Source organism: Leptonotus elevatus, chromosome 2 (assembly GCF_054856555.1).
Source record: "Leptonotus elevatus isolate MCC_2025b chromosome 2, RoL_Lele_1.0, whole genome shotgun sequence".
NCBI lineage: Eukaryota > Metazoa > Chordata > Actinopteri > Syngnathiformes > Syngnathidae > Leptonotus > Leptonotus elevatus.
The window spans coordinates 22,196,985-22,211,458 of NC_141240.1; the positions used below are offsets into that span (position 1 = coordinate 22,196,985).

General features: G+C 39.0%; 1 protein-coding gene and 1 long non-coding RNA gene across 3 annotated transcripts in view; one reads left to right on the forward strand and one right to left on the reverse strand.

Annotated features, from left to right (window-relative positions):
- cpne5a (copine Va) overlaps positions 1-11,689 on the forward strand; it is an 87,306-nt gene extending 75,617 nt beyond the window's left edge. For both annotated transcript variants that reach the window (XM_086068236.1, XM_086068237.1), the window contains 4 exons: positions 874-976; positions 4,299-4,356; positions 4,865-4,938; positions 6,134-11,689. In XM_086068236.1, coding sequence (XP_085924362.1) covers positions 874-976; positions 4,299-4,356; positions 4,865-4,938; positions 6,134-6,325 — 427 coding nt within the window. In that variant the 3' untranslated portion in view covers positions 6,326-11,689. The remainder of the gene's footprint in view (positions 1-873; positions 977-4,298; positions 4,357-4,864; positions 4,939-6,133) is intronic.
- LOC147178898 (uncharacterized) lies at positions 4,121-14,133 on the reverse strand. Its single transcript, XR_015094054.1, has 3 exons — positions 14,031-14,133; positions 11,887-12,031; positions 4,121-4,918 (listed from the first exon to the last, which is right to left on the reverse strand). It is a non-coding gene; the product is annotated as an uncharacterized LOC147178898 (long non-coding RNA).
- Positions 14,134-14,474: the final 341 nt, after the last annotated feature.

Here is a 14,474-nt window from a genome sequence, read left to right on the forward strand (position 1 = left end):
GGCCACACTTACTGTGCGCCGTCTCCGCTGGCTTTGCTAAAAGTGTCTGGAAAGACCTCGGAGACACGGAGCGTTACAGCACATTTCACTTATTTACATTCCATATTAGGCTTGTATGGCATGGGGAAAGTAATTGATGTGTGACGAGGAATGTTTTATTCATTATGTTTTGTGTGTCATCTTACATTTGTGCATGTGCATGAACATATTGGAAACCTTTTTGGTCCACTTTCAAAACAAAACTTGACATCATTTCTATTTGGAATCATTCATCCCAGAGCTGTGCAGGTTTTAAAAATGAAAGTCAACCTTATTAAACATTTCTTAACAATAATTTGTTATATGTTACCTCACTAGTCTGAACATGACATTCTTATTAATATTAAATTAGTGAAATCAGAGTTATGAAGCAAAATCCAGCCATTTTTACCCATACCAGGGGACGGCCATTTTGCCACTTGCTGTCGACTGAAGATGACATCACAGCTGCTCAGGGCTCAGGCAACCACCAATCACAGCTCACCTGTTTTCTGAAGCTGAGCTTTAATTGGTTGTTACCTGAGACATGAGCAACATAGATGTCATCTTTGGTTGACAGCAAATGGCAAAATGGCCGCCCACTGAGATGAATTAAAACGGTTGGACTTTGATGCTTAACTCATATTCCACTAATGCAATATTAACCAGAATGCCGTATTTACACCAGTGGGGCTGCATAAAACATATTATTGTCAAAAAATGTGTGGGGGGGTGACTTCCCCTTTAACATTATTGCCATACATGGCAGAACAGTGTGCTAGTGGTTAGCATAGCTACCAATATGTGCTCGTCGAAGCGCTATAGAAGATTTCAAGTTTTCGGTCTCTCCCTCAGGTACGCGGCAGCGGTGCAGGACGGCTCGCAATATTTTGTGCTGCTCATCATCACCGACGGCGTGATTTCCGACATGTCTCAAACCAAGGAGGCCATCGTCAACGTAAGTGCGCCCGCGAGCTTTCTTTGACTTTTCAGGGTTTTGCCGTCCACTCGCAGCAGATTGGAACTCTGTTCCGGGTTTCCTGCTCCGCTTTCTGCTGCTTGTCTTGTATGTACCCTTTTATCGAGACCACCAGAGAGCCCAACGTGTCAATCAGACTTTAATAGATTCATATACACTAACAAAAGGGAATTTGTTTGAAAAGATGGCACCCAATTAGAATGCTAGTGTTTGTAGTAGACGGCGTTGGCATCAGTTGCATCCAATTATTTGAAAGTCACGATTGTCCCCAAAAGATAAACAGTATCCACTCTGACTGGCCATTTCTCATATTTTTCATGTTCCAGTAGCACTTTATGACAAATGTTCTATGTTTCAAAGTTCTATCCATCCTCTGTCCCTAATTTAACATTCATTCATAACAGGTCTTACTTGTAAACACACTGAGTGACATTGAAATAATTAGAAGTGCTGCTACAATGACTGATGTCTCTTTCGTCCAGTGATGCGTTAACACGGACTAAAAAGCGAGGCGATGACAGCATGTCTGAAGCCCAATCCAAAAATATGAGATCATCCAATGAATTGCTTGTGCGGGTAAGATTATACCTGCATTAATAAAAGGGACATACAAATAGTCAACATTCCCCGCGATCAGGAGCGAGGGGTCAGATATCACGTCGCATGCGGCAGGCCTCCCGTAGACCCCCAGCAGACTGGGTTTAAAGGGAATTTGCGACTGTTAATCAAACCATTGGAACAGCCACACCTTCCTTTTAAGATCTTGTCTGCTGCTCTGCTCAACGTCTCTGAACGTCATGCTGCTTCACCTGGAACTCGACCTTCCTGCTTCCTCTTTGTGTGTGCGTGCGCCTGCGAGTGTGTGTTCCTATGACAAGGCATTTCTGATGCTAATTTAGCGCTGAGATATTGATTCAGATCCGACTAATATATTCACATATTTAGGAAGGCAGCCTGTAGGGTTTCACGCTATCTTTGATGTTTTTCTAAATTTAACATTGCAGATGATAAGATGTCTTTTGGACCCTATGGGCGTGTTTGCATGTAGAAATGAATTCAAACCCAAATGGACCCGGATTACAAATGACAAAAACAGCTATGAGAAAAAAAACTGTATTGCAGATTTTGATACCAGTGGTCAGTTGTGTGTTTTCAAAATCAAATGTAACCCTCGAGCACAAAATGTCCCCACCCTGGTTTTCCAGCTGCTGAAAAAGCATAGGCCAAGTCAGAAATGCCACAGGCTGAATATTTCATCTCTGTTTGCTTTCGAAGCATCTTCTCTATCTATCTACGTATGTAAATGCCTCATAGAAAGAAAGTACGTCAGTCCAGGGCCAAGCGCTATAAATGCAAACGTAAGAGGTTGAGGATCAATAAGGATGGAGGAGATGGAGGGTGGATAACACCTTGGACTTTAACCACCCACCGTCAACAGGCAACCCCCCCACCAACCGCTCCCGCCCGCCTCAGCCCCCCTCGGAAAGGAAGCCTGACCTACTTTTATCACTGTAAATGTCTTTCTACTACAAGCATACATCATTCATTTACAGGACACAACAGGTTAGATGGAATTCATGAAGATCGTGTGCAAAGGAATTTAAACTGAAAAGACTACAAATTATATTTCAATTAAGGGTGTCGAAATTAATGTGTTAATAGTGTATTGACTTAAAGGTTTCTTTAAGGCAGAGGTCATTTAATGCCAAATACATTTACGTTAGTGTTAGTCTAACTTACTGAGGGCCCAAGAGCTAATTAGAGTTGCACCATGACAGAAAAATATGCAACATCCAATAGTTTGAGATTCATTTTCTTCTACCTTTCGTCTTCCGTTTAGATTTTGTTCTTTGGTCTTTTTTTGAGTAATTTTTCATACATTTTTAGACTTTTCTGCTATTCTGTTAAGTTTCCGACATTTTTTGGCAATTTTACGGACATATTGTAATGTTCTGCATCTCTCCTTCCTAGTACATTTTTTCTGCCTTTTTTGCTCTCAATTTTAAATTACATTTTACCTATTATAACGTAATTTTGGGGATTTCCTCTTTTGTTTTTCAGCATTTTATAGCTACTTTTCACATTTTCATATTTTCTTTTCTGCCATTTTTTATTAAATTCTCTGACATTTTTGGCAATTTCATATATGTTTTATGATAATAATGTATATATCTGTGGGAACTAGGGTCAAGTTTTAATTTACAATTTCAAACAAATGTGCACACGTCCAATTAGGATGCTTCATGTTAAAAATTAAGCAGCCCTTAATATGAGATTGCCCACCTCTGCTCTAAGACCTTTGAAAAAGAGTTTTGGAAGATGACGTAACAACACGTTTTTACAGAATGTTTTGTCTGCATCACCACAGGATAAATAATACTCTACATTCTTTTACATACACTTTTATTCTTTACCTCATTTATAAATGAGCCGGCACATCTGTCTTTTTTTTTTTTTTTTAATCAAACGTGTCCCTTGAGCGTAAAAGTCTGCCAAGCCTTGTGCTCAAGCGAGGACTTCTGGCACTTTACTACAATAATTACATATTTACAATGTTTTAACTTAAATGAGTCTCTTAATTTATGTTTTAAAAATCCACATAATGGAAATATGCACAGTTATTGGTGGTTGTAAAGCCTCCACTTTAGGGCCCCTATCACTCAATAATGTATTTTCTTTCAGGCCCCTGGACACTTCAGCCTAACTGCGCTATAATGCGTTCTGAAACGAAGCCAAGAAACCTTTAAGATCTCATCTATCATTCATGTTTCTCTCCTTTCTGCGTGTCTATTATTGTTTGTAACTGTTCCTTCTCTCGGGAGCTGTTGACAGGCGTGGCAGGAGTGCATGATGGGTTATGTTGTAGTACTCTAAGGGCCTGATTCGCAAGATTCCGAATAGTGTCAGACCGACCAAATAACACTACTCATATACTCTTTGTCCTGTGCACAAAGCTACTGATGAACTCAGAGAGTAGTAAAGTAGTCAAGACTTTATGAATCCCACATTCTCGGCAGGACACGCCCTGCTGTGATATGATTGGCTGCTGAAAATAGGCAAGGACTGCCTAGAACTCCAGTGGGATTCAAAATAATGCCTCAATGAAACATACTGTGTGTCCATCTTCCTGTTTAATGTCTTAAACATAATAGTAAAATATCCAAGGTTGGTTCCACTAACACTTCCAATTCCATCACTTCAAACGTCCATGTTTTACGAACCACTGTGATAGAATCTACAATTCGACACCCCAATTTAGGACCTTTACTGTGCGACTGACTGCTCTTGTCACTCACCACAGGCGGCCAAACTACCCATGTCCATCATCATTGTTGGAGTCGGACAAGCTGAGTTTGACGGTGAGTCAGCCAATCAGTGACGCCCACCATCCCCTAACATGTTCGATTAGGCCTCATTGGCACACATAATTAAGTGGCCTAGCTCAAGCCTTACTCACCTACCCAATTATGTGTGCCAAAGAGGCCTAATCCAGTCGCCAAGTAAAAATGGTAATAGTAATCTACCAATAGTGATATAAGGAGAAAATCAGCTGCCATAATGTCACAATGTCCAAATTAAATAACTGGAGGAGAAACAGAATCAGCGTATACATATTCACCAGCACGCAGCATTACAAGAGGGATAATGAGTTGAAATGGTTACCTCATTTATTACACGAGAGGCAAAAACAATTTAAAACAGCTGGCGGTTTGGATGCGGCGTAAATAAATTAAGAGTGAAATGAAGATCTCTGTGACATTATCATCTTTGAAAAAGCCAAATATTTGCATCGGATGTCATTAGGTAGTGATTTGCTCAGTACGTGTAATTAGCTACAGGTGCTCACTGATGTTCTTGTTTTTGCAGCCATGGTGGAGTTGGATGGAGATGACATCCGGATCTCCTCACGTGGAAAATTGGCTGAGAGAGACATTGTACAGGTGGAAATTAGTCATTTATTTGCAACATTATGTTTATGGTTTTCAAAACGGATTCGCTATGTGTCTGTGTGTGCCGTAATATTGGCTGAAAAACCAGTCCAGGGTTTACCCAGCCTGTCTTAATAATTCTTTGTAAATAGAGTATTTATTGGTCCTTTTGAACAAACAAACAAAAAAATTGTTTTATCAACTTCTACATATGACTTTTGATGTGTGTCATATTTGATACATCCGGTCACAATGCTTTAAATTTGTACAATTACAACGGTCAAAAATATAATAAAAGACATCAAACATATTAGTATTTCCAAAAATCAGAAAGAACATTCCCCACTATTAATAAGTACAGTTGTCACTCCTTTCTCAATTGGGGCGATCTTGCAAGGTTGCTTAAAAAGTCATCAACTGGGTGATACTGCCCTCAATGGATTATCCGTGCAATGCATGTCAGATCATATATGTCAGGGTTTTAATGGGGGGGAAAAATATACTCATGAAATAGAGGGCTCAAAATGTCTTGTATTTAACTCATTCACTCCCAGCCATTTTCACTGAAGCAACCTCCTTCGCTCCCAGCTGTTTTATTGGATTTTGGCTGATTTTGCAAGGCCCACAGAATATTATTGCAATAAAAACATGGAACCTACCAAAATAAATATTAGAGTCTCTTCTTTCATCAGGAAAAAAAATCATTTTCTATCTGTTTCCGTTCTGCAGCAATTCGCATTAGAATATAGCTAAGTTTCATCATTATTCACATATCTGTTTTAAACTGTAGGGAAAACAGCTTGTTTGCAACGTGGCCTGATTGATCTCTTATACTGTGCTGCCACCTGCTGGCCGTTTTTGTAATAACTACCATTGATTCAACTGTTCTCTGCAGTTCAGAGACTGCTTCTAAGCCTTCTGTATGCTCTAGCATTAAAAAAAAAAAAAAACTAAAAAAGTATATATACGTCTTTGGGACACTTAAAACAATTTAAAATAGAACATATTTTAATAATAAGTTTTTGGGAGCAAATGAGTTAATAAAATACATTTGGCTTTATAGGGTTAAGTAACTAACCGTAATGAGGACCAGCGCCATAGAAAATGGATGGCTGCATATTTGGATATTGTAAAAAAAAGCGAATGGAGGGACCCCCGGTGATTTGTTGTTCTCCTGACTATTTTTTTTTCTCTCCTCCGCTACCAGTTCGTCCCATTCAGGGACTACATGGACCGCACAGGCAACCACGTCCTGAGCATGGCCCGGCTGGCCAAGGACGTCCTGGCCGAGATCCCCGACCAGCTCATCTCTTACATGAAGAGCAGGGCCATCAAACCCAACCACGTCTCGCCGCCGCCGTATTCGCCCGGCGATCGCTCCCAAAGCAACGCTGTGTGAAGCCACTCACTCGATTTCCTTGGAAAGGGAACGGCCTACTAATTAGGAGTGAAAGCAAGGAGAGATGACGAGACTCCTTTGTGGAACAGCTTGAGATTTGGAGGAGCTCAACAAGGAGCTTTTATTGTTTGCTGTCCAAGTGGAGAATGATGTCACGGATAGCGAGAAAACAGGGCAAGGTTGGGCGTAAGTATATTATTAGAATGTGCCATCTTGTATCATGTTTGTGATACCTTTTGCAATGGATGTGTCTAGAAAAAATAGGATGTGTTCTGGTTTATTGCATTTATTGTTTAGGGGTGGGCTTTTAGACAGTAGGGGTTAAAGTCATATTTTCCCTGTAGGTTTCCATCCTATATTTTATGGCTTGTCTTATTGTAATATTGATCAAATTCCCCCAAAATAGCAATTTCTATTTTGATAAGGACTGTATTATATATATATTTAGAAAAGCATGTGATGAAAAAATATATATTCTACGTTTTATGGATTGTTTTGGAGCATTTTTGAGTGCAAGTTGTTGTAAACTGTTGCCATATTAATATTATTTCACTTGTTTCTAATATTTCTAATATCAAAGCATTGCACTAATTACTACCCAAGGCAAAAGCACAAAGGTTATAATGTTAAGAATAAGCTAAATGTTCCTGTTGACCAAAAGGACGATTTCACCATTCTTTGCATCGTTGTATTGCTCATACAAAAGCAAATGCGAATGTTACTTCAATGTTATTTTGTTAAGCCACACCCCCGAAGTGCAGGCTGGCAAGGGACAGTCCAAAGGTTTCCGGTCCATTCACGCCAGGACATTCGACTGTCCATCATTTTTACTCCAAACCAACATTGAAAGAGTGACGCCAGTCCCACAGTGAAAATTGATTTTACAATACAAAAAGAATGACATTATTACTTTTCTACGTATCATGGTTATTATTCCGCCACATTCAGCAGTTCAACGCAAATTACATGAGTTACTCCTCAAATAGTGATGAGTACAGTGGTACCTCGGCCAACACGAGAAGCTGACATTACAGTGTCTGTGAATTTTCAAGCCTCCAGGTCATGGTAATTGTCAAAAATTGTATCAAGAACAAAATTCCAAGCACAAAATTCCAACCTGCAAATTTGGTGTAGTGAGGAGTTGAGAGACCTCGACATCAGAGAGGCCAAGTAACCCCTTACACAAAACACAAGAGCGGCGTCTTTCGATCCAGCTCATTTACGTCTTGAAAAAGAAGGGGCATTCTTTTGAGGACAATAAATTCACGATGGTGAGGACAGCTGCTTTGAACGAGGTGTGAAAATTTAAGCCACGACTTGTTGTCAGCTTAAGACAACGTCCTGACAATCCTCACACATGGGTCAAGTGGCCGCTAGCGAGCCATTTGCCGCCAGGCAGGTGAATGAGCAACAAAAAACACGTGACCGCCACCAGCGAACACACCCACCAGAAAAATAGGGGAACACTACCAAACAACCAATGAAATTGTTGACTAATCAATTAAGCAATCAACCAAATGACACAATAACCAGCCAACTGATTGACTAACCACATAAACAATCAAATGACCAACCTACCTAAACAAACAAACCAATTTATTGACTATTCAACCAACGAACCAATCAATCTACGAAACCAAAAATAACTAATGAGTGATTAACCGACGATCTAGCAATCAATTAAACAACCTACCAAACCAACACTAAACGCCAACACTAATTAATTTAGAATCCTATACTGATTAAGTAACCAATTTACCAAACCAACAACCAGCCAAGCAACCGAACAACAAAGTAACTAATCAGTTAACAACCAACTAATCAATTGACTTAAACAACCAATCAATGAAGTAGTCAACTAACCAACCTACCAATTGATCAATCTACCAGTCCAACCAACTGACTAATCAATTTACCAGCCAACCAATTGATTGACTAAATAACCAACCGAGCAATTTACTTATGAGTTAACTAACCAACCAACCAACCAGTAACCAATCAATCTAGCAACCAACTAATGAATTAACTAATCAATTAACCAACTAATTGATTGACCTAATAACAGCCAATCAAAGTAATCAACTAACCAAACAATTGATCAATCTACCATCACAATCAAATCAACAAACAAATCACTTCATTAAATAACCAACCAAGCAATTTTCTTATCAATTAACCAACCAACTAACCAACCAATCATTTGACTAAACAACCAACCAATACATTGACCAAGCAATTGACCAATCTACCAAACTAACCAATTCATTGAGTAACCTACCAGACCAATCAATCAACTGATTAATGAATCACCCAATTGACTAACCCACCAAACCATGCAACTGATCCGCTGACTACAATTTAAAAACAGTTGGGTTAAAAATAACCCAGTTTGGTGGTTCACAAGGGACCAATCCACTATTTCGGTCAATTTGACCCAACTTTCGGGTCATTTTGGAAAATGATGTTGTTTTGCATATGGACAACCCAGAAAGTTGGATCAAAGTGACCTAATTAGCGGGTCGGTCTCAAATTTGGGATATTGTTGATCCAGCTGTTTTTTTAGAGTGTAATCAATCAGCAAGTCAATGGATTAACCAACCAGCTCTCTCGCTCCCCCAAAGACTGTCTCATGAGTCATGACCTGGGTTTAGTGGCCACTAACAAGCAGTTTGTCACCAGTTACTACGCAAAATGCTCCTTCACTAAGCACACCTGGCAACAACAACAACCCGCAAGAATCCAGCTGGCGCCATTCAAATTTTGCGGACTCGTCTGCATCCATACAGTACACCCACACTCAGCACTCCTTGTCAAACTTCCCAAACAGATAGACTCGAACGCACCACAACGTCACACAAGACATTTGTCCACAAAACCTAGCATGTGACGGTCCAATCAAGCCAATGGCGGAGTCTTTTCAAACACGTTGTGTCATTGGTGGGAGCGGGGTACCGCTGCATTTCACAAATTTGCTTTCACGACATGATTCTATTCAATCTCTCTCAGTCACTTGATCCAAATGTGCCTAAAAATATGGAAACATATCCAAATTCATTTAGCCAGGTCACGTGTTGTTGTGCTACATAAAAACTGCGGCTGAGGATCAAACAGTTGAGCAATGCAGACGTCTCATACACATTTGTAGACTTTTGATACTTCCTGCTCGTCACTTATACGATGAATATTAATCAACAGTTTGGCTGCGCCTTGTCAAGAACCTGTTTACAATTCAACTGTGGCTGTTGCTAAAGTTAGCACTTGTTGCTTTTGGTGACAAAATAACAAGATCATTGACAGAAATGTGATAGTTTCATTGTTGTAACATTTTTTGAGGCAGTGTCATTCTGCTGCTGCCCGAAGGAACACTTCACTTCTGTTCATTCATTGGATAATGGATGTGATATGATTGGTCCTTTGTTATAATCCGGTTGTGAAATGAGGACACGCCTAATTGTGACCAGAATACCTCCACAAAAATCCATTCAAGCAGGTCAATTAAATATATATATATATATATATATAGACCGATATTTCTACATAAATTTCTTATGAGTGTGCTCCCATCTAAGTCACAATACTACCACACACTCAGTATGTTCTCGTTCATCGACCACACCTTGTAAACGGTCATAACGCAGGGTAAGAAGGCGAACTGAATTTAATTGAGAAATTTCGGTTCTATAATCTGCCAGATTTATTAATGATTCTCTTATCATTTCTCATTGCATAAGGGAATTAAATAATATAATTAAGACAAATCAATAAGCGTATCCCAAGATTTTTTCACATTGCATCAAGTGAATGCTGTGGCCCACCTTGGCCACCTGGGGGCACTATAAGATAGACTGGCCTCAACTCCTCTCTCAGGTCATCAGCACTGCACTAATAATAGCCGTTCTACCCATAGGATAAAGAATACATGACAGTGAGGGTAGAGTTGGGATGAGGATTCAGTTATTCAATTATTAATCAATTATGAATTACTCATAATAATGTACTTTCAAATACGTGAACCCTGATCCTATGACTTTTACAAGAGCTAATTGGAGTCAGTCAACCTTATTAGATTGGAGGGGTTGGTTAAAGCTGCACTGCCGTAGATAAGGTACGTATCAGTTTTCAGTTTTGTATTCTCAAGCGATATTACCCGATGTGAACCATGCCTGGCACAAAAGCCCTCTAAGAAGATGGACCATTATGAATTGTCAACTTGCATTAAGTCGAAATTGGAATCAAAAGTATCTCTAAAAGCTTTTCTGTTCATCAGCCTGTGGTGAGACCAAAGTCTAAGCCCTCGGGGTTCACATATTTTATTCCAATCTGCAATGTGAACATTTATATTGCGTACCATAAAAGTATGAAGACATAATTGTTTGCACGGTATTTAAACTGCGTGACGTAAATGAAGATTTTATGAGCAATTTATGAAGAAATCTCGATCATTCCGAATGCTTCGCATATTTTTTCTTGCAATGAAAATGTGTCTTCTGCTTCATTCACTGCCTCACCGTTATTTATCCACCACTAACTCAAACATGCAACTATTGTTGTTTATGTTGCCATAGAGACTGTAATGAGCGATTTGACACTTATGCAACTACAAAGCATTAAATGAAGGAATATATTTTCATTGTATGTCTGAAGATGTCGGTCCTTCATCTTCTCTTCTTCTTCCAAGCTGTCATTGTGTACATAAGGCCCACATTTGGAACATCCTGTGGCAAAAATCATTTGGCAATTCTAGAACCTTGTGCATGCGAGTGTGTCGACAAAGTTGGCAAGTCAACCTTCATTTGAGCCGATGAGCGTGTCGGCCATGTTGCTTTTGGAGAGAAGTAGCCGGATGGAGCATGTCGCATCTCTGCTCTGTTCACCTTTCACACGCATACCGTACGATGGTGGTTCTTGAATGTTTGAAAGCAAGTACTACTTTCATAAAAACACTTCCTATGCAAAGAGTTAAATCAAAATCATATAAAATGGTTGAAAACACTAAATGCAAATGTATTGAACCTTAAAATTAAATACAACTGAACAGTACTTAATAATTGTACTGTACTGGATTTAAAAAAAAAAGATAACATGAACAGTTTGAAGATCAAATTTAGTGATTGTTTTGGGTACCACTAGAGGGAGTCGGCGTATCACACACGACTGAACCACTGCCGTACTGTCCGGCTTTTCCGTACCACACACTCCTGTTTTTGATCCCGGCTGGTTGCCGTACCTCTCCAGGTCTCTTGACTTGCATGCTGATTAATTTCCAAACCAGGACTTGGACATGATTGTTGTCATGCTGTGGTTTGTGAAAAGCTTTGTAATGGATTGCCTTAACCTCAGATTAAAGACAAATGTTGACTTTAACTTGGCTCTGTTTGTCCTCACTATGGCTAATGACAACAAATGTCTCTGAAGCTCACTGGTGGAACCGCGGAGTTTGAACGTCTCGGAACTCGTACATTTCGGACTTCAACCAAAAAATCGGAGTAAAAAATGCCTTGGAGTTTGAACTCATTTTCCGAGTTTGAACACCCAAGCAAAGTAAGCTAAGCCGAACATACCTTGAAAACGGGCGAAGCCGAGCGAAGCCGAGCGAAGCCGAGCGAAGCCGAGCGATGCCGAATGCTCACGTGGCGGTAGTTGAGACGATGAACTGCCCGTTTCCAGTTCAGATCGTGAAGACTCCCGGAGGTGCTCCGTACAGCGCTACGAACCACAGTGGAATTAGGAAAGAGATTATCGCACAGTTGTAACTACCGCGACTACTTCTGTAAATACTGGCACGAGGACCCCCCTTAGCTGTTCAACAATGTGCCTGACGTTAAACAACGTACGCAAGGACCGCTTAGTAGTCAAACAATATGCCCATTGTAAAATACACAAACTCAGCACTGAACTAAAGCTAGCATTAACATAGCATTTATCATCCACTGATGCCATCACACCACAACAAAAAAGGTAAGGTATTTTTTATTGTTTAAATGTAAAAAAAAAATGCTTGCTCCAATACAATAAAAAAAACATATTTATAAATTTCACAAAATAGTTTTTATTTAAATAAATAATAATAAATAGGTGAATCTGCGGGTGCCGAACCGTGAGTATGTAGGGCTCCACAGTTTTACCTTTTTTTTTGTGAAAGAAAAAAAAATGAATTTTTTTTAAATTTCTTTCAGTAGTTGCACTAAATATTGATTGAATAGCAAGTATTTGTATTGGGGATAGTTTTATTTATTTATTATAACTTATAGATATGTTTTGCATTCAGGATGCATCCATTTTGGTAAGTGTGTGTATCTTGGTGAAAATGTTTGATTTGGGGGGTATTGAAGAACACCCCACCCCCCTTCCCCGCTCTATTGCCAACTGGATATTCTGTAGGGATATTTGTGTTGTGAAACACATTCTGAATACATTGTAATGAGATTTTCATTGCATCGTTGCATGTTTTATTTATATGTATATAAAGCCCCTCCGAGAGATGATGAGCATTACTTTTTTGCAGGAATGTCTCCCCCTGACAGTGTTGTTGCTGCCCCTAATGAAATGCACTGTGAACAAATCAAGGCGTCCACCTGAGAAGCGGGAGACTGCAGTGGGAGCCATAAATGAGTAGCTTTAGCTTTGCATTGAGCCAAAACCTCCCCTGACCACCCAACTTTGTGTCCCTGAACAATAACAACCACCCAAAGAAAAACGGCAGCTAATAACATAGAATTAGACTCGCCATGGATACAACATTTCACATGTACAATACAGAAAAACATTCAACTCAAAGGTAATTACATTCATTGCTTTGTAATTCTGTCCAGCTAATGTATATATGTACACTTTTAGAAACATATAAAGGTGTGTATATGCATACTGTATAGAGTTGAAAGAAAAAGTATGTTGACCCTTGGGAATTGCTTTCATTTCAGCATGAATTGGTCATAAAATCCAATCTGATCCTCATCTTAGTCACAAAAAAGAATGATGTTTGATTAGATTTAGTTTCTGATCCATCTTACTAATTCAATACAGATACTTTTGTGCAGATACACCTAATGTGTGTGTTAATTCTAAAAAATACAAACACAAAAAGTATGCCAACTCAGATTCCTAAAGAATACATGACATCAGAGAAATTGATTTACCGGTATTAATTTGAGGTCAAACACGTGCAATTTTATAATACTGGCTGATTCAAATTGAAATTGCCAGTATATGTTTAATAAATAAAAGCCACAGTAATTGCACAAGCTTGTCAATACCTACATTGTAAAATATATTAAGGCATAGAAAATGACATGACTTGTAAATAATATTGTAGCTAAAATGTTATTTTTCACCCTTCTTTTTCAAACCTGAATCATTAGCGCTTGAATCACTGAAGCATCAAAAGTATTGATATTTTGAGTTGGCAATCCATTTTAAAGCACAAACATCTGGTATCGCAAGTATTGATTGATATTTAATGTATTGATCGACACATCACTAACACAACAAAGCGTTTTCATAATCTAATACCATACAAACAATTACACTTTTATGTTGTTGTTTTTTTAAGAAACATTATGTAAACATTCTTCGTACAAGCTGGGAAAAGGATGTGAACCCTACACAAATGACTTATCCAATAGTTAATCATTATGTGTTTTTTGGGGAGTTGTTTTCATTTTGTAGTTCGACACACGTTCGACACACAAATACTGACTTAAGTTACCTAGCAGTCGCCACGTTGTCCTCTTGCGTCTCCTGTGGCTCTGTATGCGCAATGGAGACATTTTAATGCTTCTTCTTCTTTACAGTAACGCCTGCTGGTTGACTGATATGCGCATATTCACTCTGATTTTCTTTACCACACATGTAAGGTCACACTGCCCCCTGTTGGACAAAAATGTATGGAGCCACAACACTGACATTCTGTCATTGTAGAAAAAGCTGCAATGACATTGAAACAAGTATTGGCATTGTAAAAGGTTGTATTGAAAAATAAAATACAGATAAAAAAACACCTCTTTTTTTTAAGCATATTTTTTTGTATTGTGATGTCTTTTTCAATGCCAATCTGCAGATTTTTTTACACTCTTTTTTTCGAGTGTTACAGGTTTTCAGTTTCAATTCTTTTTTTAAGTTTCAATTATTGGCAGTGTTTTAACGTGGAGGG